Below are 25,073 nucleotides of genomic sequence, written 5' to 3' on the forward strand. Positions count from 1 at the left end.
CATCCTTGAATATATCTACATATCAATAAGGGTTTGTAACAAAGTTTAGCGTATGGATACTCTCCTGCGTTGTAAAAGTGTCTATGTTTTATGCCGAATACAAGCAACTCGTCTGTCCCTCGCGCCTCCCTGTACTGCTGGTTTCTATAGCAACACCACAGCACAGAGACGCGCAGGGCAGCCTGACTCTTCAGCTCGCTACGGTACAATAAACACGAATAAATGGGGGAATAAATGTCTTCACTACAATTTTTACTACAGGCTCCACCCAGTGAAAGGTATTTTGTCAGATACGTTTATTTTTATTGTTCTTGTTTAAGTTAAATTGAAGCACAGTTGAGTTTTTGACAGGTCGTCGTTGTGTTGTTAGTCTCTGACCTCCACTAAACCCGCTGGTGTTTGCTATAACGTTTATAGGCTGAAACTCAAATGACTCCATCTCACGGCACTGTGACGTTACTAATTTACACTTTATACACTTTATTCTCTGCAACAAATAGTGCACTATATTTCGGATGGAGATATTATATACAGTAGTGGTGAAGACATTGCTTGTTACCTATAAACATTATGCCAAACATCAGCCAAAAATTTTAAAATTATCTTCCTGTTTCTACAGTCACTGTCCATTTGATCAGCTCTACTTTCTCTACAGCGGCACTTTGTAGTTTTACAATAAGTCACTCTTCACACATTTTTAGTTCCCTTTCACCATGTTCTTCAGGGTGGATCTCCACTGGTTGTGGGTCGTTCTAAACACTGCATGATATGTATTATAACCTATCATTTTTGATATATAAAATGTGCTGGTACAAGTGGATGCTGCTGGTGATTTTAGTCCATCAATAAAAAAATATCCAGCTGTAAACGTCCTATTGGCAGCATTCAATGTCCACCGATAAAGGACTAGAAGATTAGCACAAAATGTTTAAAACAGTGTTTAAATTAAACTGAATCAAAACTAATTTGTTTGTATAGTGCTTTTTACATCTAATGTTGTCACAAAGCAGCTTCACAGAATTCCAGTTAAGACAAAGTTTTGACATGAAATTTAAAAATGTAAAGAATGTAAACATCCCCCAGGTGAGCAAGCCAAGGAAAAACTTTGGAGGAACCAAGGTTCACAAGGGCGGACCTATCCTCCTCTGGTCAATCTATTGTTAATAATAGTTAGGAGTCTATGAAAACGTCAGTGTAGGGCGGGCAGCTCCAAGGCAATTGGTTGTGGCTTGAGTGTGGGCAGCTGGTCTGAAGCTTGGAGCAGGAGCTCGACAGTCATCCATCAGTGTCCAGCCGAGCAGGTGGGTAGTCGTTTACTAGGAAAAAGATCTGCTTCCTTTATCTATGGGGAGCATTAAGTACCAAAAGCTAAACTAAACAAAAGAGTTTTTAGCCTAGATTTGAAGATTGCAATTGTGTCTTGAGTCCGGAACATTTTCTGGAAGATCATTATAGAGTTGGGAGGCTTTATAAGAAAAAGCTCTTCCCCCAGCTGACGCCTTTTGAATTCTGGGACCTATTAAAAGTCCTGTACTCTGTGATCTGAGTAATCATGGAGGATCATCATAGGAAATAGTATCTTGAAGGTATTTAAGAGCAAGCCCATGTAGCACGTTATATGTTAATAACAGAATTTTGTCGATATGGAATTTATAACAGGTAGCCAATTAAATGATTATAGAACTGGACTGATATGTTCAAATTTTCTAGTTTTAGTGAGGACCCTGGCTGCAGCATTTTGAACTATTTGAAGTGTACTTATAATTCTGCATCCTGAAAGTAGTGCATTATAATTTTTTAAGGATGGACCCTGACGCCATAGAACAAGCTATTGATGAGGAGCTGAAAAATCTGAACCTTAATTACTCAGATGTGGATTCAGATGGTGAAACAGAAGCCGAGGAGGATTTTAGTTCTTCTGATGAAATGGTGTGTATCATTTGTCCTTTGAAACATGCTAAATGTGTATAAAGTTGGTTTTTAATATGTTTTTTATTAATAGTGTATTGTTTTATGTGCCTTCTATAATCATTTTTGAAATAGGCAATAATATTAGTTGTCCAGTCATTGTAACTGACAATGTTTTTTGCACTTTTCAAAAATGCAGCTGGAAAAGGACTTTCCTCAGTCAGTGCTCACTTACATTGAAGCTTCACAAAACAGAGTGAATGCATTTGAAAAGCTGATTCTTGAAGATCTTGAGGAAAAGGGTGAGACAGGATGAAAATTGTCACTTGTAATCTTTCATCAGCTGTTTATACAAGGTGCATATTCTCATTTATGTTTGCAGATACAGCATGTACTGAGCTGTCTCACCAAAGTGATTTAGACAGCCTTCTAAATGAACTTACCCATGACCCTGAGGAGGATCTCATGAAGCTGAAGGAAAAGGTCAGTCTATCCTCTTGTTAATGTGATGAGTCCATGATCAGGAAAGGACCAGTACATTTATTTAATGTCCTTGATGTGCCATCATAGAATGATGCCCAAATGAATCAGAGATACTCCTGATAATATTGTTTATATTAAATGTATTGAGGTTACTTTTAATAATGATGGTCAATAATTCAAACATTGTTTTAAAAGTTTTTAATGAGATAATGAGATATTTAGAAGTAAAATGTGTATATGTATACATTTCTCAGATCATTAGTGAAATTGAGGAGCATGTCACACACCCAAATGAAGCTGGTGAAAGTTCCTTGGAAGATACTAAGCCTACATCACATGTAGAGAATGGTTTGTTTGCATCCTGGAAAGCCAGTCAAACTCCACACGCTTGTAGTCACACATTCATTTCATGATTAGTTTAAAACTAGACAGTAATCTACCTCTTTGACCCAAATGTTTTTAAAAGCTAAAATCTTATGTATTCAGGGTTATTATTTACAAATCATAGGAAGTGTAACTCATTAATAACTTCTTTTGCATTGCCCTATGTCATATAGATGGTATCTGTATAACTGAAATCTGATCTGTATTTTTACACTTCTTAGATAAATTTAAAGAAAAAAATAATTTAGAAATGTATTTAAATTTATTTAAATGTAGATATATACCATCATGTCATTTTACATTCTACCACTAGATGACACCCTTATGAAAGATACAGTTTCTCTTAATGACAGGGAACATTTACGTTTTTGCATACAGATTTCACATTGACTTTTTACTTGCAACCTTTTATCACTATGTATCATGAAGATTAGTTTTGATTTCAGATGGTGAATGTGATGGATACAGAGAGTATGAAAGGCAGCTCATTTTTGCATGGAAAGAGCTTGAGGAGAGACTGAAGAAAGAAGACGAGCAGAGATTGGTACAGCAGGAGGCTGAGAGGGAGAACCATCTCAGCGCAAAGAGAGAGGAAGAGAAGAAAAAAAGGTTTAGACTTGAGGAATTTGAGAAGCAGCTGAGGACGTTAGAGAACATATGTCCTGTAAGTTTATCTGTAGCATACAATACATTCAGACACTTCTTTTTTTTAGACACTCCCAAAATAAGAGTCTGTAGTTAACAGAAAATTACACATAAACTTAAGTAATCTGCACGACTACCTTTTGCATTTATTACAGCTTTGAGGAGACTTTCTTTAAACTTCCAAACAAATCTTCAATTTGCAAAATTCAGCCTTTAAGCTAGTTGTGTTTTCTCATTCTCATAGTCCAAGTACTCCCAAATACCGAGGTCAGTACAGTAGAGTGGTAGGTCTGTTGTTCTGAAAACCCAATACACTTATTTGTTTGATTTACTAATGTCCTTTTTTGTCTATTTCCGTTCCTCTGTAATAGTTATTTTATTTTACTTGACATTTTTGAAATCCATTATTTTCATTTGAGTTCCTTTCCTAATGCAAGTCTAATATCTTGAGAAATACTTACTGAAATGTTGAAGAATTGAAAGAGTGATTTCTGAATTTTCTCTAAGAAATTGTTAGAAGGTGTTGCTTGCTGTTTAGTGCTGTTGAAAAGAATATCGTGACTTTTTTTTATCCATAGTGTGAGCATCTTGACGATCTGGTAGGAGACAACCACACAGAAGAAAGCCTTCAGGTTGAAGAGGCCAAACATAAAGTGAGTTAAGAAGGGAAAATTACATAATTACGTTTAGAATTTTCAGGTAAACTACCCGGATAAGTGTGAATATTCCACTTTCTTTGTGTGTGATATCTCAGGAGGAGATCAAGATATTAGAAGAGCAGCTGGAAAAGGAGAGGCATTTATATGAGGAGATGAAGCAGGAAGAAAAGAGGAGAATTGAGGAGCGGCGCTGTGGGGCAGCCACAAAGCTTCAAGCAGCTTTCAGAGGAGCACTTGTTCGCTTTTGGAGCAAGAATGAACTGATCAAGAGAAGAGAAGAGGAGAGAAAGAGACAGGAAGAAGAGAAAGAGAGGGAAAGAAGGAGAGAGAGGGAGGAAAGAATGAAGAGGGAATTGGAGGAGAAGAGAAAGAGAAAAGAAGAAAAGGAGCAGCGTCAGAAAGAGGAATTAGCGAAAAGAAAAGCTGAGTATGAGAGAGCCAAGGAACGAGAGCGCCATCGCCTGGAGATGGAGCGCAAGATAGAAGAACAAAGAAGACAAGAGGAAGAAGCAAAAAGGGAGGATGAGAGGAAAAAAAAAGAGGATGAGGAAAGGAGGAGAAGCATTGAGGAAGTGCAAATGGAAGAGGAAAAGAGAAGAGTACAGGAAGAGGAGAGGAAAAGCAAGGAGGAGGAGAAGAAAGAGAAAGCTCTTGCAAGCAAGCAAATTCAAAAACATGAGAGAAGAAGGGAGGATGAGAAAGTGAATAAAAGAAGTGAGGAGCAAGAGGGACCAATAGTGGAGGAGATCAGAAGGAGGGAGGAAGAAAGAAGGAAAAGTATGCATGAGGAAAGAGTGGATGAGGAAATAAGGGGAGAAGAAGGGGCGGAGAACAAGACAAATGAACCTGAAAGCAAGCAAACACATAGAGAAAAAAAGCAACTAGAGGAAAATGGCGGTAAAGCTGAGAGAAAGATTATAAAGAAAAATGAGATGGAGGAGAGGAAAATGAGGGAGGATGAAAGTAAAGGAATGGAAGAGGAAAGAAATGTGGAGAAAGTAGAAGAGAAGAGAAGGAAAAGCATGGAAAAGAAGATAGAGGGAGAGAAACAAAAAGGAGAAAGCAAGCAAAAGCAGGAAGGGGAAAGTAAAGAAACGGTACAAAAGGAGAGCAAAGGGAAAAAACAAACGATGAAACGAAACGAGGAAATGGATAAGCAGGAAATAGAGGACAGAAGTGTATTAAAGGAAGTTAAGGAAGATGTAATAGGACTGGGTGATCAGAGATGTTCTTCAAAGGCTGGAGATGCCGTGAAGTGTAGTGAAAGGATGAGGAATGTAGAGGAAAATGCAGAGCCTGATCCTGGCCCTCAGCCATGTCTTTCTCAGTCAAAAAAATCCCAAAATGGTATTCTATCCAGCGCTCAATCCTCTAGCAATAGTCAATATGCCATGTGTTTAACAGTTCCCACTGAAAGCAAAAGTTCCATAGTGACACCGGGTGTAGACAAAGCATGTCCTGAGTTTGAAGTGCATGGCAAGAAATCTGCAAAAGACACTGGAGAACACTCGCGTGAAACAATCAACTCAACTCAGAACTGTGCTGAAGATTCAGAAACTGCAGATTCCAGCTCCTCATGCCTACCGGACAGCACAGAGCAGAAGCGGCTGGCCTGGATTATGAGCTGCACACCCTGGTCTAAACTGTCCATGTTGAACAAGAGGAAGGGACCCACAGCTCCACCCAAGAAGAGGGGCATCAGAAGAACAGCTAACCTGCCACCTATACCCATGGATACTCTTCTCAAGACTGGGCCTTGGAGTGCTCTTAGACAGGTAGAGCTAAAAATACCAGTGACACGTGATATACTCTGGTTAAAATATATTGTCAGTTTCACTTTTCTAGTAATACTAGTCAGACTTTTCTGTGTTCTGTATTTACCAGCATTTCCTAGGGTAATAATTATAGATACTCTTAATTCTGAATAGCTTTATTTAGTTTGTAAAATAATTGCTGAGTTGCCTGTTTATAATTTGAAAGGTATATATTTAAATATGCACTTTACTTTTTCTTTGAGAAAAAAATTCTGGCCCTTACAAATCAAACATTTTACAAATCAAATTTTATTTATATAGCACCTTTCAGACAAATCAGATTTGTTTGATTTGAAGTTTCCCAAAAAAGGGTTAAAGCTAAACCCCCTCCACAAATTTCCCAGTAAAAGGAATTTGTTTAATATATTAAAAAGTTATGTAACAAGTCTATGTAATTCAATCTCATATAGTGAGTGATTGAAATGAACTATATTAACTGAGTATAAATTATTTAAATTAATATTTTCATACGACTTCATGATATTTAAAAAAGTGACATTGCTGTATATATAACGTGACCCTGAAATGGATTAAGGGGAAAAGATGATGAAAATGATATATGCATATATGATATACATACATACATACATACAGTGTATACATATGTATATATTAAACACACACAGGGACATTAGGGAGTTAAATACACTGTTTCCACTCATACTATCATTGTATTTCTATAATATTATTCAAGAATCAAGAATGATTGTGATTGGTGGTTGGCTGTTCATGCCAATCTTTACTACAGAGTTATGTACTGAAAAAAAAGAAATATGTGTCTCATTCTGTCTCAATTCTGTGATTTGAAAATACATTTTTTTTGCAGTATTGCCCTCATCGAGTGTTTACTGTGTTGGCCATTTTTGCAGATACTAGCAAATTTTAATGTGTTTTTTTATGATTCTAAAAACCAGGTAACCACAGTAAATCTGGAAGACTTACCTGGCTGCAGTCTCTCCACTCTGTCTGAATGCAGCAGTCTGCAGTCTTTGACTCTCAGGCGCTGTGGACTTCAAGCCCTGGAAGGACTTCAGCAGTGTGGTGACCTTAGGCATATTGATGTACAGGTATGTACTTTTTGTTTAGAAATGGCACTTAAATTTCTGGCCAAAAGTCTCATAATAACACAAGCTTTCACTGTCAAATGTCTTTACTCCTATTATCAAGGAAAACAGCATCACAATCATTGACCTTGGGAGTTTGGACAGACTTGAGGTCCTTCTCTTGGGTAGGAACCAGCTGACGAGCATTCATGGTCTGGACGGTGCTGTTAACCTGACTGTGCTTCAGCTGTCCTACAACTTCATCTCCCACCTCAGTGAGTGCGTTAAGACTTTTTGCCGTATATGCCATACCACAGTCTTTTGATTTTCCAGTTATTACTGTACATCATTTAAGATTCCCTCCACTGTTCAGTACAATGAAGGTTTATTTTAAAACTTGGTGATATTTTAAAGATCAGATTTGCGTGTTTTTTTTCTAAATATACTGTACAGCAACACTGAACTCGATAAGTAGTTACAGACAATGAATGAATGAATGAATGAAATATATGAAATATACTTTCATTCCAAATTTGATACCTGTAACATATTTCAGATATATTGGGACTGAATTGAGTTCACCATTGAGTTACATCACGTTTCCAGACACAGATTGATTTTGTGGTGAAAGCTAAATCTTTAACAATTCTTCAATCATACAAGTCTTCATTTGCACAATTTATGACAACCATATATTGCCCATAATTTATTTCTATGTTTATGACCTGAATTAGATGCATTTATCTATTTTAAGGTGCAGACTGTGTTCGTCTGTGAGTGATAATACTGCATCAAACTATATCTGTAGCTACATGACTTAGTTCAAAATTGATTTCTTCTTCGTGTCCACTAGAGGGAAGCAGTGTCCCACCATGGTCTTTTCTCTGTACCTGCTCCATCCCTGACAAACAATATGTATTCAAATATGAACCATTTACCTCAAATTTATTTGTGTATTAAACAGTCATGAATATATATTTAATAAAGAAGAGGTTAAATGTCCTTAAAGGGTATTTACTTTCTGTGGTTGTTATGAAACCTGCCCTTAGCCCAGTCTTGAGATTAAGTTACTCTTTGGCTGCTATTCGATTTTCTCTTGCTATCCTCTTGTGGTCTGCACACGGTTTCAACTCATTTCTGCAGCTTCATGTGACTGATGTTTGTTTCTGTCAGGTGGTTTGGGATCTCTGAAAAGACTTCAGCGACTGTCAGTTGATCACAATCAGTTGATCAGCACCAGAGGCCTCTGTGATGCATTCACTCTGTTGTATCTGGACTGTTCATATAACCACCTCAGCCATGTGGAAGGCCTTGAGCATTGTGTTCTTCTCAACACACTGGACCTGAGAGGAAACAGTCTGACTGAGGTAAACCATAAACAATCCTTGCTGAGGTAAGCCATACCAAAACAATGACACTGAGGCATGGCATACCCAAACAATGCAACCACATCATCACAAAAACCACAGAAAAAATTAGGACATTGAGGTCATTCTGAAGAATTTGTAGTACAGAGTAATGTCTAGTGACTTCTCATAATCATAAATTGCCAAGTGACTTGCGTAGGTTTGGTTTCAATATACTGTTTTGTGTCATTTCAATATTTACGTAATAAAATGAACAACCACATCAGTGTGGTCTCTTTTTATAAGTTTCTTCACTCGGTTTAGGACTTAAGGAACTTGATAGCATTCAGAATGCTAACAGCGCTGGCCACGAAGAAGACAGCCATGATGATGACAGGCATTGTTTACATCGCCCTCACATTAAGACTTGCTCATCCATTAGAGTCCTTTTATTATCTGCCGTCACTGTAATTATATTCCCACTGCCAGTCAGCCTAAGTGCACAGACGTGTGCTATTGAAGTCTCATATTTAGGGTGAGGCTTGTGTTCCCCAGCTCATGGGACGTTTTTAATGGCTGACTTGGGCAGGTTTGTATTTTGGCAGGTTGGTCATACAGTTACTTAGGTTGTGTTTATTTCCTTTTTGTCTGGGGCCTAGTCCCCGGTACTGAAGAACCATGTATTGCTGAGGGAGCTGTATCTGGATGATAATAGCATATCCTCCCTGCAAGGCCTGGACTCCTGCTGGCTGCCGCTGCTGCGCTGTCTCTCTGTGGCTCAAAACAGGTATGTGTCCTAATACTTAGGGACTGTATCATTTGTTGTTTTGTCTTATTGTACTGATTTTGTGAAATTGTGTAGAATTATGGAATAATGAATACTGATTTTTTTGCTGTTCAGTGCAGGTTTAATAGATACAGAGATACATTTACAGATGCATAGATCCAACGGATGAACTGAATATGCTGCATTTTCTTTTTCCTCAGTATTACTCAGCTTCCTTTGTTAGTGGACTTGCTTTCACTGGGGACACTCAACGTCAGTAAAAACTGTCTGTCAGGTAGGAAAACAACTGTGCAACTTATGGCTTCTTTGCTGGAAAAGAGGAGGAACTAGCCTTCTGTATGTGGTTTTCCAATTTGCTTGGTACGTTTTGAGGCTTAGGCCTTGACAAGTGTTTTAGACAAAAATAATTTGGATGGAAAATACACTGGATTATGGCCTTATCCATCTTCACCGCTTAAAAATGTGTAGTTTTTATTTTCTTAGATTAACAGGCATTATGTTGCTTTTCTCACATAAATGTACAATGATAAAACTGTGCAAGGAAATTGTTAATGAAATCACATTATCTGAGAGCAGTGTGGCTTTATTTCTAAAAGATTAGCATCAACTGTCTATGGATTACTTTTGTATCCATAACAGGATTAACTAACACTGTCCGTGCCGTGAGGGAGAATACTAACACTTTCTGCTGCTCTACATTCCTTCTAGACCTGAGCAACCTTTGTCTGAGTCTTCAGGGATGCAGTCGTCTCTTGGAGCTTAGCTTAAACGACAACCCTCTTCAATTGGATAACAACTGGAGGTAAGGTAGGACTTGTTTGCAGTCATCCAACAACAAATTCAGACTACAAACTCTCCAAGTCCTTATAACATATTCATTGCCAGACTGAGGTCAACTATATATATATATACTGTTGCTAAGGAGCTAGATCAGAGGGCTCTGCCTCCTTAATAAATGAGGAGATGCAGTACCTCCTGTTTTGATGGAAAGATTTGTCTTGGACTGGGCAAACACAGCCATGTGTGCATTCCAGCAAAAGCCACCAGCGTTTCATGCTTGTCCCAGAGTGTGATTCTAATGTGAATGGAGACATTGCTTGAGATGGATCAGGAGCAGAACGTTGAGTAAACATTCCATTTCAACACAGAGTTTCCGGGCTGAATCACTGGGCCGGGCAGAGTATCAGCGTCCGCTATTGGATTACCCAGTGACATCTGTCTGCACATGGACCTAAGTGCTTGTAATTCTGAAAATATTTACACAGAAAAGAACGTTTTTAAAGAAAATGTATTTTGGTCGTACAATGGCAGACATGTGGAGGGACATTTATTTTTAATTTCAATGAAGTACCGTGGTTGATGAGACTGGAGCATAATGATGGACAGCTGGTGCACTGGTAAAATCATCATCTCTCATTGAAATTATTGCAGAATATAATAGTCATATTAAAGCCTATTAGCATAAGTCAGTGAAGTTGTCTTATTCTATAGGCATACTATTTTGTTGTTTCACGCATTATTTCTTGAAACAAACAAAAGTATCTGTATTTTTGTTGACGTATGACATAGTTTATCTTGCCTTACGTTTTGTAATAAGAAATAAAAAATGTAATAGATGAGATCTTTTCACTGAGTAAATGTTTAATAAGTAAACACTAGAAAAATGTTCAATAATTTTATAAAAATATAAATATATATATGAATATATATGTTTATTATATCTAAAATATTTTCACACTGTTGTTCATTGAGGGTCTGATCATTTATGAACAAAATACTAAAACCACATTTGCATAGTTGAACTTTTTATTATTATTGAAATAGCTTGAAGTGTTTAAATTGACTGAAGGTTGGAATATGCATTTACTTTGATAAAATGCTTGTCTGTATTGTTGTAAATACAAGCAGTTTTAACAAGACAAGCAGTCTGACTTCACACTGACGTTACACTTCAGCCTGACTCTCAGTAATTTAAAGTAGGAATGCATTTAACAGTTTTGAACATTGATTTTCAGTCGTCTCAATAACTCAAGGCCACTGAACCACGCACTCCTGCTGTTCCACTATACACTTTTGTTTATTTTGAATCCTGCATGCAAGCTGTGCACTATCAAGGCGCTCAGATAAGAATACGAAGTGAGAAGTCTGTTGCGTCTCTACATCTGTTTTATTTGGTGGAGAAGCGGCTTGTGTGCACTGCTCAGTGTTGGGGTGAACTTTGTGTAACCCTCAGTGCCAACAATGGAATTAGACCCTGTGTTTTGCTCACTTTCCTCAGGCTCTTTCATCCTCAGCCAATGATAACAGCAGCTAAATTAAAGAACCAAAGGATATCTCGAAGAATTACGCTGAGCGGGAGTGGCTTGAGCCGGGAGAGTAGAGGGACTTTAGCTTGATAAATCTCTCTGCTGCATGAGCCCGTGTTTGCAGGGAAGTTTTCACTAAGTGATATATTGAGAGCCGCTTTTACAGTAGTGGTGGGAGCTGTGCGCATAAGCGCATCGCAGGCCAAGAAGAACAGCCACTCATCACATGATCATGCCAGTGAATGGTCTTCAATCCTGCTGGATTTAGTTCAGGCATCAAGTATATTAAATTGTGCTGATGCATCAAAGCTACATAACAAAGCATACCACAGCACATTTTTTATTTGCAAATGCAATTACAGCTTCTGAAATGGGCCATTTCATTGTGTTAAACATAAAATGAGCTCTATATTATTTGTACATTCACTGTTCTAGTATAGATTATCAAAGTATATTTATTTGATGTGATGTTATCCCAGGGAAGAATTAAAAGGTAAAAATCACCTGAAGTGCCACTGCTGCAAAAAGAACATCACTGGAAAGATGCTTAGAGGAGTACATTAACGACCATATGCTGAACTTAGTTTGCTGAAGCTATGCTGAATGATAAAGTAGTGGGAGAGTAGCTAGGTGTGATCTTCTGGATTCTGGTTATGGATGGCTGTGACACTGATGGAAATTAACTGGCACTATCCTGATGACTGGGCCAGTGCTAGAATTTGTAAAGTCGTATATGTTTGTGTTAGTCTGTTTGGAAAGAACTGTTCTTTGAGGAACTTTTACTAATATGTGTACTAATATTTTATGAGTAAATACTTTGTACCTACACAACATAGAGCTTTGTCCTACACATACACACACATATTGTCACTTGCCAAACCACTTTAGCCTGAAGCTGTATCATGTTGGGAAAGAAAGGAAAACAAACTTCACTTGAGTGGCAGCCACATCGCTGGACTGAGGCCAAGAGAGCCTTTTTCGCTTCTAATCCAAGCTGAGTGTCATCACACACTTTCCCAGGAGAAGCAGACTTTGACTAAAGCTCTTTCTCCTGCATGCAGACGGCATGTTGACTCTCCTGGGTCTGAAATGTCAAACTCATTAAATGTTTCATCTGCATTTTCTAACTGACTTCATCTGCTCAGTTTAAATATTCTCCAAGGCAAGCCCATAGAGAGAGTGGGGCAGGGAAGGAGCAAGAGACAGGGAGAGCGTGAGGAAGTGCGAGAATATATTCTGATGCAATCGTACTAGCTGTTCAGTCTAGATGCTTTTTATTTTTTCTAAGCTGTTAAGAGTTTCTGTAAATGAGCACTCTTATTTTGTAATTGTTTTAAATGTAATGAAGCACCACTCTGAAGCTTTTGCAGGGCTATTTGTTTGGATCAAGTGAATTAATCTCTGATCTCTGATTTTCTCCCAGGTCCTCTGTTCTGGCAACAAGACCAAGCTTGATTAAACTAAATGGTGACCCAACTGGAGCCACTGTAGAGCTTTCTGCGGGATCAACACAGCCATGGAGCTTCCGGGCCCTGTGCCAGGCACATCAAGATCAGCTGGACTTAGTACTGCAGAGGCATAGCATGGGGATCAGGTAGGTGACTGGAATGACTGACAAAATAATATTGATAGATATTTTTATTTAGTGGCAGTAATTCAGCACATTTTAAATTTCTATTTAAGTAGGTGAAAAACACTTTTATTCATTCATTGGTCCGGAGCAAACCCTGGAGAAGGCGCCATTCCTTCGCAGGGTGACACACACTCACACATATGGACACTTTGAGTCACCAATCCACCTACCAACATGTGTTTTTTGGACTGTGGGAGGATACCGGAGGACCCGGAGGAAACCCACGCGAACACTGGGAGAACACACCAAACTTCTCACAGACAGTCACCCGGAGCGGGACTTGAACCCACAACCTCCAGGTCCCTTGGTCTGTCTGACAGTGACACTACCTAATTTAGGCTTCATTCATTCATTCATTCATTATCTGTAACCGCTTATCCAATTCAGGGTTGCGGTGGGTCCAGAGCCTACCTGGAATCATTGGGCGCAAGGCGGGAATACAACCTGGAGGGGGCGCCAGCCCTTCACAGGGCAACACAGACACACACACACATTCATTCACACACTCACACCTATGGACACTTTTGAGTCGCCAATACACCTAACAACATGTGTTTTTTGGACTGTGGGAGGAAACCAGAGCACCCGGAGGAAACCCACGCGGACACTGGGAACACACACCAAACTTCTCACAGACAGTCACCCGGAGCGGGACTTGAACCCACAACCTCCAGGTCCCTTGGTCTGTCTGACTGTGACACTACCTAATTTAGGCTTCATTCAGCTAGGCTTTATTCAGATTACAGTTGCCGTCTGAGAAAAAATGACTCTCAAACCTTTTATATTCATTATAAAACATTATTATCAAACTGAGCTGCTCCGTGACATTCGAGGACTGAAACTCAGACACAGTGCATAATATGAGACATCACACAACGATGACTAAATTTACTGCAAACAAAACAAACAAACCAGTACACAGACTTATTTGAATGCAGAAGTGAAGGAGAAAGATGAGCACATCTGTTCATCATTTATAAACAACATGTTGCTATTTAGGTAAAGACAAGAATTTGTTTGTGTTAGTGCGAGTGCAAATCAAGCATTCCCGTATTGTTTTGGATGTACATGCCTCGGCAAACATGGTTCTCTTTTTTCAACACTAATCCTTCTCATACTGCCCACATACAGATAGGTCAGTGGTCACTGGCCAGTGTATATGACAGGGGGCTGGTTCCCTGTGCAAAGATATTCCTTGAAGGGCAAGAGACAGGGGCCAGTGTCCGTTATGGATCAGGCAGAGGTCTCTTATAGCTGGGAGCAATAACGATAGCCCTCTAACCCTTCCGCTATGCACAGTGCACAAAGCTTCTTTTGGGCCCCCATAGGGACTACCACAGCCTGCCCTGACCTGGTGTCAATCCCCAGCTCTGACGAAGGTGAAGAGCTCTCTGGCTGCGTGACTTAGCTGCACTGGGTTGATTAGCAGACACAAAGTTACCAGCTGAACTCCACAGGGGTTGGTATCACCAATTGATTCATCTTTTAGTCACTATTATCACATTTGTAACTGGAATTAGCTCAGTTTAAGTTAATTTCTTTTGCAGCAGTACCTCAATAATAAATGGAGAGCGCCTTCTGACTTGGCTATAGATTTTAGGAAGTTTTTTCAAGTGGTGAGGTCAGTGGTAATTTTAATTTGTCTTGGAATATACTGCTTATAGCATTGTGTTATATTCTGCAGGTCCAACCCAGACTTCAGATCATATCAATCTGACTCTAATTTGTAAAATGAGGGAATCATATTAGTCATTTTCTTATTTATTCTAGCACTCCCAACATTTCCAGGAAATTTGTTCTTTAAGATTTTTTTCTCTATGACACTAGGGTGCTTGAAGGAGAGAGAAAGTGTGTGTGTGTGTGTGTGGTGTGTGTGTGTGTGTGTGAGTGTGAGTGTGTGCATGTGTGTCTTCAGAGGCTTCTGACCCCTGTCTAAGGATTGGAATAGCTAGTGTCCTGTTTGGCTTGAGCTGGTTACAGAGGGTTAGAGTAGTGAAGATCTCAGAGGGCAAGATTAGGAGGGAGAGAAGCAGCCGTTGCTAATAGAATAATTAGCGTGAGATTGAGATGCCTTTGTGTACACTTAATCCCCAACATAAAAAGCCTCATTATGTGACAGTGTGACATTGCAGGCCTGGTGCAACTTCTTGAATCATAAAGCCAAAATGATGCCATTCTGTGTTTTATGTTAATTGCATAAAACACAAATTACAGGCAAAACTACATCAGAAATGCAAAATTATCATAAACAAAAAAGCCTCACAAAATATGTAATATGTCTTAACATATTTTGCTTATATGCCGTAATTGACAAAACTGCTTTTATCTCATTGTATTCAGTTTTTATTTTAAACCTTGAGGTATAATGAAATTAGTTTATGGCATTTCCTATGCTTCTTTCACATAAAGTAGCAGGTTAATTTACAATTGTAAATACTCAGTTTTCATGTAAATGTAAATAAAGAAAGTTATTAAAAGCAGCTATGGAAGTTAGCACTTTTTTATATTAGCGCCTTTTTTTATATTTTGGACTGTTCTTTATTCAACACATTCATTCATTCATTATCTGTAACCGCTAATGCAGTTCAGGGTCATGGTGGGTCTGTAGCCCACCCGGAAACACTGGCCGCAAGGCAGGGACACACCCTGGGGGTGTGTGTGGGGGGGGGGGGGGGGGGGGCGCCAAACACACACACACACACACTTAAGTAGCCAATCCACCTACCAATGCGTGTTTTTGGACGGTGGCAGGAAACCAGAGCACCCGGAGGAAGCCCGTGCAGACAACACACCAAACTCCTCAAAGTCACCCAGAGCGGGAATTGAACCCACAACTTCCAGGTCCCTGGAGCTGTGTGACTGCGACACTGCCTGCTGCACCACCATGCTGCCCTTTATTCAACACAGATATACATAAATATTTTTAATGAAGATTATGACAGATATAATTACATCAAATTTACAGTGACTCTTTCAGTAAAGATGCTTAGTCCTCAGTCCAGCCCCTGACAGCCTATACAGTAGGGGAGATAACTTGAGTATACTTAAATAACATTGAGAAAAATTCCTTTAATAACATACTGAAGCTTAGATAAATGTTTAAATATTTAAAGCAGATGCAGTACTGTAGCACTTCATATCGTGTTGTAGTTGTGGGTTCAATTGCTACCTTAGCTCACTTCTTTAAGGAGTTTAGTGTGTTCTCCCTGTGTCTACATTGGGTTCCTCTTTCTATGTGAATATATGTGTTTTGTGTATTACACAGCTTGGCTCCCTCAGTGCTGGATGCTCAGCTGCTGGCCTGTAAACATGATGCAGAGCTTTTCCGACTGGCTGAAGAGCAGCGCTATGCTCATGAGTATGGTGACAGCAGTGCCTCTGAGACAACCATCCAAAAACTTGCTACCTCCAGCTGCCTTGAGGGTGTATTTGATGGGTACCTCAAAAAGGATCAGAGCAACCAGCAACATCCAGCAGAACAGGAGATGCAGAGCCAACCAGGAGCACTTCCACCAGAGAATGTTCACAGAAGTCAGCCTGAGCCTCCAGCTGCTGACTTCTCAACTGGTTGTGCAGGTGGCTGCTTAAATCCACCTCAGCAATTCAGTGAAGAACAATCAAAGCAGAGCAGACGAACCACTGATGCATCCAGGATGGACTTAAAAACGTACGGATAACAGTAATTGTTTTCTCTTTGCTGTGTAGTTTTTAGAGTACTAAGTTGAATAATGATATTTATTTAAATTAAGTTTAAATAAAAAAGGACCATAAAGAAGCCATATATATATATGTGCCATTGTTTTCTACTGAAATGTCCAAGACTGAGAAAACTATAATCAATCATCCACAATTTAGCAGACTGCTAAAATTGTTACCATCAGAAAAAGAATTTGAAAGGCTTCACGGTGAAAGCATGCTTTGGATATAGAAACCAACAGATTTGTGGCCGTTCTTTCACAGTGAGTAGACAGCTTAAGAAAATGTGTCTGAAAGAACATGTAGCTGTCAAGAAGCTGGCGTTGATTAAATAAATTTTTAAAAAATATAAAGCAATAAATTTGCAGATCAAATGAAGGATTAACTAATCATATGACCACCTTTGAGACATCAACAATATTAATTATTCAGAATTAAACATTGTTGAAAATCTTTTCAAGGTTCAATGAAATTTTATTGTCATTGGCATCGAACAAAATTGTGTATTCAATTTTATTGAAAAACAAAAAAATTACATTAGAACCTAAAAAGTGCACAGGATGGTTTCTGACTGAAGTTTTTCAGCTATAGAACAAATAATCTGTTATGGTTTACACTCATTACACAAATTAATTATTCCTTTATCCACTAAATCTACATTATTCTTATATGACCTTGAACTGTACTCACCCAACTTTTTTTTTTTAAAACACTGATGAATATGTTTCTTTGCTATCATTCAGCATGGCAGCCATGGTCATCCAGAACTGCTGGCGGAAGCACAGACTGCGGAGACAAACTAGTCCATCCGTACCAGCAAAGACCAAGAGATGGAGTCCTCAAAGGAGAGAGTTATCTAATGAAAATAGCTCTCAGCCTCCTAACAGGAACAAGGCAGCCACTGTTATTCAAGTACGATTTACTTTTTGAGAAAAATGCAACTTTTATTGGACCAAAAAGAGTTGCTTTGGTTCACAAATGCATCTGGTCACAGCAATAAACCTCTTTCAATATTTTTTCATTCCTCCTTTTATGAGGGCAATAAAAAAATTAAATCATCTTCATTGCACTATTACTGCCACAGGCTTGTTTTGAGTAGGCAGACAATACGTTTGAAAACAGGCCATTCTTTTTACATACAATGTTTGAGAGAGATTTTCTCTCCCATACTTGATGTTGATGAGTCCCCAAGGCTTTGACAGAGAGAGAGAAAAAAAATAAGATGAATTGAATTCCAATGTTTCACAGAAGTTGGAGCACTTGAATTCTGATCTGTACTGTTGTGAAGTCCCCCCAACCCCCCATGGGGAATATGGAGATTTAAGGGCATCCTGGCCTTCCATTTGTCTTATAGTGACAAAGTCACAGAAAGTTCAAACAGCAGACCGCGAGGCAATTAAACAGAGGTTAACATGTTTTATCTTCCTAATGGGATAACACACAATATTTACATTTGTAAGTGATTCATAGTTTCATGTGTTTGCCCCCACAGGCAGTATGGAGGGGCTACACGTTACGGAAAAGACTGGCTCGTGCTCTTGCGCTCGTCCAGGTCTCTGAGGGGGACGAGGCCTTTGAGGAGGTGGACATGAACGAATTCGTTTTTGATGAGGTAGGAGCAGACACGTGGTGCTTACTCTAGCCCTGTCATTGTTGTAATTGCTACACTTGAAGGCTACACTGCTGTGCTGACAGCTAGCACACTCGCAGAATTAGCAGGGGTGAGAAGTTGTCACAAGTGAATATCTATAGACACAGTATAGCAATCAACGTGTGGGAACAAACTCCACTGCCTCACAGAAAATCACATCTCTGAGACTTGTCATTCAGAGTTTTCTGCCTGAATGCTTTTTGTTTCCTTCCAATTGATCAAAGTCATAGAACAGAATATCGGATATGTGGAGCAACATAACAAGTGTATATGTGAGTGTGTGTATATTTTATTCCAAAAGGACCTGGAATAAAATCTTTTTACACTGAGTTACATTGACATTTATGAAGTTTTACTTTTCTTCACCTGTAAAGATACTATTCTTGGTGATTTCAACCACAGCATTAAAGTTATTAACAGATGAAGTGAATAACATTATTTATTACGAAATCATAAAGGTTATCCGCCATTTTGAGGGTCAAATATGGTCATAATGTTTTCTCCAAACAACAGGTCCTGTAGATTGTTCAAGGTATGCAGTGATGACTAGAACTGGCCACGTGGTGATTGTCACTCAAGGCTGAGTGATGCGTGTGGGGATCGAAAACTAGCCTGTCTAGTCCGATCCCACAAAAGAGCTACTGTAACACAAGCTGTGATGCACCATGTGTTTTGACAAGTTTCTGTCAGAGCCAACATTAACTGTTATCAGCAAGCTTTCTGGGATCAGCACAAATGGACTAGCTTTTACTCCCTGTGCACATCAATGAGCTTTGTGCGTCAGAGTCCTGTTGCTGTTTCACTGGTTTGCTTTTCTTGAGCCAATTTTGGTAGGTACTATCTATCCACTACATGGGACACCCCCTTAAGACCTGCTGTTTTGAAGATGTTCTGAACAAAATATTATGACGGTTAGGCTTTTGTGAATGTTGCTCAGATGCTTACACTTTTCCTGATTCCAACATCTGAACTAAAAGAACTGACTGTTCACTTGCTGCTTAGTATATACTATTGTTATCAATGCTGAGAATATCACTGTTATTCCCTTTATATATCAGTGGTTTTAGTCTTATGGCTGATCAGTGTATATGATTTTGAAGTTATTTTTGAGCTTTTCTGAGTGTCTAATTCTGATAAAACCGAGGATAAAATAACTCTGATGTTTCAATTTAGTAAATGCAAATATAAACATCGTCGACTCCTCATTTCCTGTTTTGAAGTGAGTATGTCATAAAGGGCTCGAATGATTGTGTGCACTCAGAGAACACATGGATGTCAGTTCATTGCTTTTAGGCTAATGTGATTTGCCACTTACTTTGAAGCAAATAACCACAACAACAGGATGCACTTCATCAGCGGTACAAATCTTGAGATGTTGGCTAATTTTCAGAGGGACAAGTTTTTTTATTTCAGTTCTCTCAAGATGTGCATCTCTTCTGGGGGTTGAACAGGAGGCGATGGAGAGTGACTGGATAACTATGCATTCCAATGCCTCATCGTCCGTACTGCAGCCATATTCAGAACAGCTTCTGCTGCCAAAGGTAACAGGCAGGAAAACCCTCCCTCTGTCTGTGGGCCGGCCCAATCTGAGCTTTTCTGAGTGATTAATCATCAAATTTATTACCTCCAAAAACACAATTACTTTCTAGGTCGCAAACTTCCTTCGAATCAGCAGATGTCATTTTTCAAAGCAGGGCTTTTTTTAGAGGAAGCCTTGAGATAGACTGTCTCCATCACAGTAGCTAGGCCTTGATGCAGTGCAGCTGCTGAAACAGAGATGTAGTATATGCAAAGGACCTGTAATGCACAGATCAAAGATGGAGACGAATAAAATAGGTACACGAAGAAGGACTTTAACTGGGTGTTACGGTCAGATTTTATTGTTCTTCTCATTTTGAATTTAAAATATAATGCTGGAACCATGAGATATATTGAGCATTTGTTTTTATAGTGTAAAATTTGGGATTATATATATATATATATATATATATATATATATATATATATATATATATATATATATATTACAGACTTATAAAAGGATATTATACACAGTTGTCTACACTTGTTCAAGATGTAATCAATTAGCAAATATTGTTTAGACTGGAGATATTCTAAACATTTTTTTAAAGTTTAGAACTGTGAGGCGAATGTTGCTAACACACAAAAACATAACTGTCATTTAAATACAAAATGTTCTTTCTTTAAAAAATGTTCTTCAAAACTTATGGTTGCATAAACTAATCAGTGTTTTTATGCAGCCATTTCAGATAACATGGCTGATATTCACAAAGCAGCTGTACATTAAAGTACTGCCCTAGGCTCAAATTCTTTATGATGGTCATTGTGACAAAAACATAGCACTCTATACCTTGAGTTGGTTTGGGAATTTACAGAATTTTTATTTATTTTATTTTTTTAATAGTTAATAGTTTTTTAATAGTTTATGTCTATGCAGCTTTAATTTAGCATGTGGATGTGGGTTGAGTCTTTAGGTTATTTATATTCAGTGAAGATATATGCTATATGCGATTCTTGAGCTTTTGCAGTGTTAGCATTTTTACATCCAGTTCTAATCTAAATAATCAAAATCTGGACTTTTTCTTTCCTTTAACTGTGTCAGAAGGGCTGGGCACAGCCTTAGTCACTAGGGTTGGCTAGTGTGAATTTACAGATGTTGATGGTGATGTAGACAGCTGAAGTAATGCACATGAAACCGAAGGTACTGAGCACACATTAACAGTGCCAGTCGGCCTTGGTACAGGCTTAAGCCCCACTTATGTAGACCAGGTAGACCAGTGTGGGTTAATGGTTATTGAGGGAACACAGGCGTGGTTTGTGTAAGGTTGGGGATGCCGAGAGTCCACATGGAACTGGCGGCACTGTGCATGCATTATTGGTACCAGTGGGGCTTAGTATATCTTTAGTCACCAGAAAAGCTGATGTGGATCTACATTTAAGAGCATGATATGTCTGTAAACCTAGCTAGAAGTTGGGGTGGGTCTGGGAAACTAGACCTTACTGTTGAGCATTCCAGTGATGTTGTGGGCTATACTATTTATTTATTTAAGGTGCATATGATGATTACTGAGGAGAGCTAGCAATATTTTTTTTGTTACTGGTAGGAAAAGAGTGGGCTGGGTGATATATGCCCTAAGGATATAAGCCCTACTGGATTGGCATAGGATATTTTTTTTACATTTTATCCTGTCTATAGTTACGATTTCCTTATCAGCTATGTATAGGAGTATAGATCATTTTATGAATGAGCTTTTTTTTTTAAGGATCTGCATAATGTTTTTCTTTGTTGGGCTTTTTAGCCTCCTCTTCCTGTCTCTGAACCAAATGAGAATACACATGTGTTGCCATGGAAACTAAAACAGGCCTGGATTGGCAGCGAGATGGTTGTGCCATCAGAACACCTATCACCTGACCCCAACTCTAAGTAAGAACTGTACTGATACTGAATAGGTAGTATGATAGATTACATGTCTTCTAAATGCTGGTAATATTGAGAAGATATTGATTAAGTGAAGTGTGTGTTGTATTTTTATAGGATTCAGTCTCCACCATCAACAACAGCACCAGCTTTATCGGAAAGATCAGAGAAAATTCTTGAAGAATGGTATGGTTTTGGGTCACTCAGTTTTATACAAATGCAAAAATGTTAGAAATTAAAAAAAGACATTTGATTATGACAAATGCTGAGGACCTGGGCTGTGAAAATGCAGACTAACAGACTAGTGTACACTGGGAGAGAATGCAGTAATGCCATATTTGTAAGAATACTGTAAAAAAAACAAATCCAGTGATGTTTACTAAAATTAATCTTGGGGTATTCTAAATCCATTTAACAAAACCTAATGTGATGTTGTCATAATAAAACATATAACTCGTCAGTGTTTTTAAGTATCCACCATCAGAAAGAAGGACTGTTTTGTCCATCCAGTTAATCAGATGTTATTGCTGCCTTTTCAGGGGCCTCAGCAGCAGCTCCACTGCTCTCCTCATGCTAAAAAGGGCCCAGAAGATGAAGCCCAAGAAGCAGCACCAGAGAAGATTACAGGGTAAACCCAATATTAGTAATGTTTATGTTTCGGTCTTTTGTTAACATGGTTTTTATTTATTCATTACATCACTATAATGGACTTAATATCTCTCCAAACTGTTGTTTATGGAATGGAAATATTGCACAGTACTTATTCCAGTTTTCCTTTTTGCCAAGAGTTTAGAGCACAGTCATATAACTTTATACAGCATTTTCAGCCTTGCTATATTTTCATCCTTATGGAAATCTGTATTTGTGTGAACATGGAACTACAGGTTAGAAAGTATTAGAAGCACTGTATATGCCCATATTTAGCTGGACCCCCGCCCATGACAGCTCCATTGGGAATGCCTTCAGGGATCAGCTGGAGTGAGGAGGAGGAGGAGCACTGGCCTATACTAGGAAAGAAAAAAAAAACACTTAATAGAAAAAAGACCACTTCCCAAAACAGTGTCTGTCTCTAAGAGTTTGTTATTGTTTTTCTTCTACACGTCTCTGGCTAGCAGTCGTGCCACGCTAGCATGGAGCCTTTCCTCTTAGTGCAGCTTAATGCAAAGTAACAGCAAGCAGCTCCCCTCTGCTCTGCCTGTTCCACGTCATGTTCGATTCGCCTGAACTTAAGAGCACTCGCAGGAAGGGGCTATTTCATAGAGTGCTGTGTCCCAAGCTCCCCTCTGAGTGCCCAGGCCAGTTTTTATTACCGGGAGCTGTTGGATCGTCTCTGGTCTTAAGGTTACTTCATGGGACTATAAGCGTGAGAGTAACAGCAAAGACAGTAGTCGAGTCCTAGATCTTGGGCCTTGAAGCCTGGCCTAAGGCTGGCTTTGATCAGGGTCAGAAGAGCGTGACTCTTAATGCCACAAATCCAATCATGGGCTCATGAAATGAGGACCTATATGAAGCACACAAAAGCCCCTGCTGCTTCTGAAGCTACACAATGTCTTAATGGAAAGTGAAGGTGCGGTTTGTGTCCATGTATGTCTGTGCGTGTCAGGGCACAGGGCCATGCTGCATTTCATGTAAACTCACTTTGGCTGTGTTCCTCTTTATGTTCTGGTGCTGCAGACCAAGCGGTGCGTCTGGCCCTTTTCAACAACAACAGCAAGCAGCCTGTGCCTATAAAGTCCCCAAAACGATGCCAGCCTGAATGCAGGGGTCATGTTAAAGGTAGGACTGGAGCCTCAATTCTCAAGTGACATTGCTACTCCAAGATCATTGTCATGGAAAGCAATATCTTGCCATCTTTCCTATCATATCATTGTAATACATTCTGACACTGTCCCATTTTAACTTACTGACCTCTGCAAAAAGGAAATGTTAAAATGCATGTCTACACTATCCAAAGATAAATCTACCTGCATATGAATCCAAGCTTTTTGTTGGACGTACAAGCATGCACACAAATTCAGACCAGAATTCACATTGCTATGGGCTTATTCTTGATTTGTATGGTTAAAGTTAAAAAGTCTGATGTGTACAATACAGTGCAAATGTCAAAGACTACTCCACTTCATTTACTTAATTAAAAGTCAGAACAGCCATTAAGCTGTCCATATACACAGGCATATATACTCTGCTACTATTAAATGGAAGCATGCCGGGAATATTAGCATCATGCAGATTGGACATACTGACTCCTTAATGACATTATTCTTAATCTATGTTTGGCCACATTAGCATTTTTGAGGAAAGTGTTTGGATCTGTTTGGATCATGTGGGTAGAGAAACACTGGGGAACGTGTGTAGATCCTACCTTGCGTGTAATACACAGAAACACACCCATCACTTGATCAAATTGAAGGCATATGACGTGGTTGTAAATAGCCAGCCATTAAGTTGTTTGGGATGATGGAAAATAAACAAGATGATTGTATTTCAAGAAGACTTTGTAGCAGACCTGAAGTGTGAAATTGAGTTAAGTGCAGAGGAGGTAGACCACTGAGGGGTTCCAGACCCCTCAGAGAGAGAGATCTGTCTGTAGCCTAGTGCCGCACCACTGGGGGGATGCCCCTTCAGCTGGGGGTGCTGGTGCATGGGGATGAGGGAGACTTTGAGGGAGGATTTGACAGGAGTGTCAGAAGATATAGGTGCTTAGAGGAAGGTTTTTTAGTGTATGATCTTGCTTCCTACTCTCTTTATCCTCCTAAATTTCTCTCTCTCTCTCTCTCTCTCTCTCCCTTGCCTTCTCTCCTTTTACAAGTTAAAGTCAATATGAGTAAAAGCGAAATATTTCCTATTTTCATGAGACGGCTTTCTTTCTTTCCTTCCTTCCTTTCTTCTTTTTTTTTTTTTGTTGTTGCGATTCCTCCACCGGTCCCCTGGCGTATGTAAGCTGATCCCCATTTTCAAGTGGGTTACTTCATGTCCAGCACATCCACAAAAGAGAGCCTGGATAAAATAAACACGCACGAGTCGAATATCTCGGAAAGAATCTGTCACGGCTTCGGGGGGCTAATCACCTCCAGAAGGGGGCTTGGAGCAGGGGGCTGAAATGCAAGCTCCTGCCGGGGGAGTGTAGGGGAGAGGCAGGCGGCCTGTGGCCCGAGGCACAAGGGCGTCCCTAGGGGGGTGGCACTGGTGCGTTCCACAGGTCAGCGCTGGAAGAAAGCTGGATACGTAAGCTGACCATGCACCCTAAAGTCCACCATATACTGAAAGAGCGCTTAAGCT

At 39.3% G+C, this 25,073-nt stretch overlaps 1 protein-coding gene and 1 long non-coding RNA gene across 2 annotated transcripts in view; one reads left to right on the plus strand and one right to left on the minus strand.

Annotated features, from left to right (window-relative positions):
- The first annotated feature begins 207 nt into the window (after positions 1-207).
- The window catches only part of lrriq1 (leucine-rich repeats and IQ motif containing 1), a 35,501-nt gene continuing 10,635 nt past the window's right edge, over positions 208-25,073 (plus strand). Inside the window, exons 1-23 of the mRNA XM_066685714.1 lie at positions 208-278; positions 1,803-1,929; positions 2,108-2,210; positions 2,291-2,391; positions 2,646-2,739; positions 3,222-3,439; positions 3,999-4,073; positions 4,175-5,854; positions 6,808-6,960; positions 7,061-7,211; positions 8,110-8,303; positions 8,942-9,069; positions 9,270-9,343; positions 9,778-9,871; positions 12,799-12,969; positions 16,274-16,675; positions 17,448-17,616; positions 18,197-18,316; positions 19,807-19,896; positions 21,676-21,800; positions 21,912-21,980; positions 22,334-22,422; positions 23,469-23,570. Of these exons, the coding sequence (XP_066541811.1) occupies positions 235-278; positions 1,803-1,929; positions 2,108-2,210; positions 2,291-2,391; positions 2,646-2,739; positions 3,222-3,439; positions 3,999-4,073; positions 4,175-5,854; positions 6,808-6,960; positions 7,061-7,211; positions 8,110-8,303; positions 8,942-9,069; positions 9,270-9,343; positions 9,778-9,871; positions 12,799-12,969; positions 16,274-16,675; positions 17,448-17,616; positions 18,197-18,316; positions 19,807-19,896; positions 21,676-21,800; positions 21,912-21,980; positions 22,334-22,422; positions 23,469-23,570 (4,573 nt within the window). The 5' untranslated portion in view covers positions 208-234. The remainder of the gene's footprint in view (positions 279-1,802; positions 1,930-2,107; positions 2,211-2,290; positions 2,392-2,645; positions 2,740-3,221; positions 3,440-3,998; positions 4,074-4,174; positions 5,855-6,807; positions 6,961-7,060; positions 7,212-8,109; positions 8,304-8,941; positions 9,070-9,269; positions 9,344-9,777; positions 9,872-12,798; positions 12,970-16,273; positions 16,676-17,447; positions 17,617-18,196; positions 18,317-19,806; positions 19,897-21,675; positions 21,801-21,911; positions 21,981-22,333; positions 22,423-23,468; positions 23,571-25,073) is intronic.
- LOC136710082 (uncharacterized) overlaps positions 7,982-25,073 on the minus strand; it is a 52,329-nt gene continuing 35,237 nt past the window's right edge. The window contains exon 3 of the long non-coding RNA XR_010804565.1: positions 7,982-8,279. This is a non-coding gene — a long non-coding RNA (uncharacterized lncRNA). The remainder of the gene's footprint in view (positions 8,280-25,073) is intronic.

Source organism: Hoplias malabaricus, chromosome 11 (genome assembly GCF_029633855.1).
Source record: "Hoplias malabaricus isolate fHopMal1 chromosome 11, fHopMal1.hap1, whole genome shotgun sequence".
NCBI classification, from domain to species: Eukaryota; Metazoa; Chordata; class Actinopteri; order Characiformes; family Erythrinidae; genus Hoplias; species Hoplias malabaricus.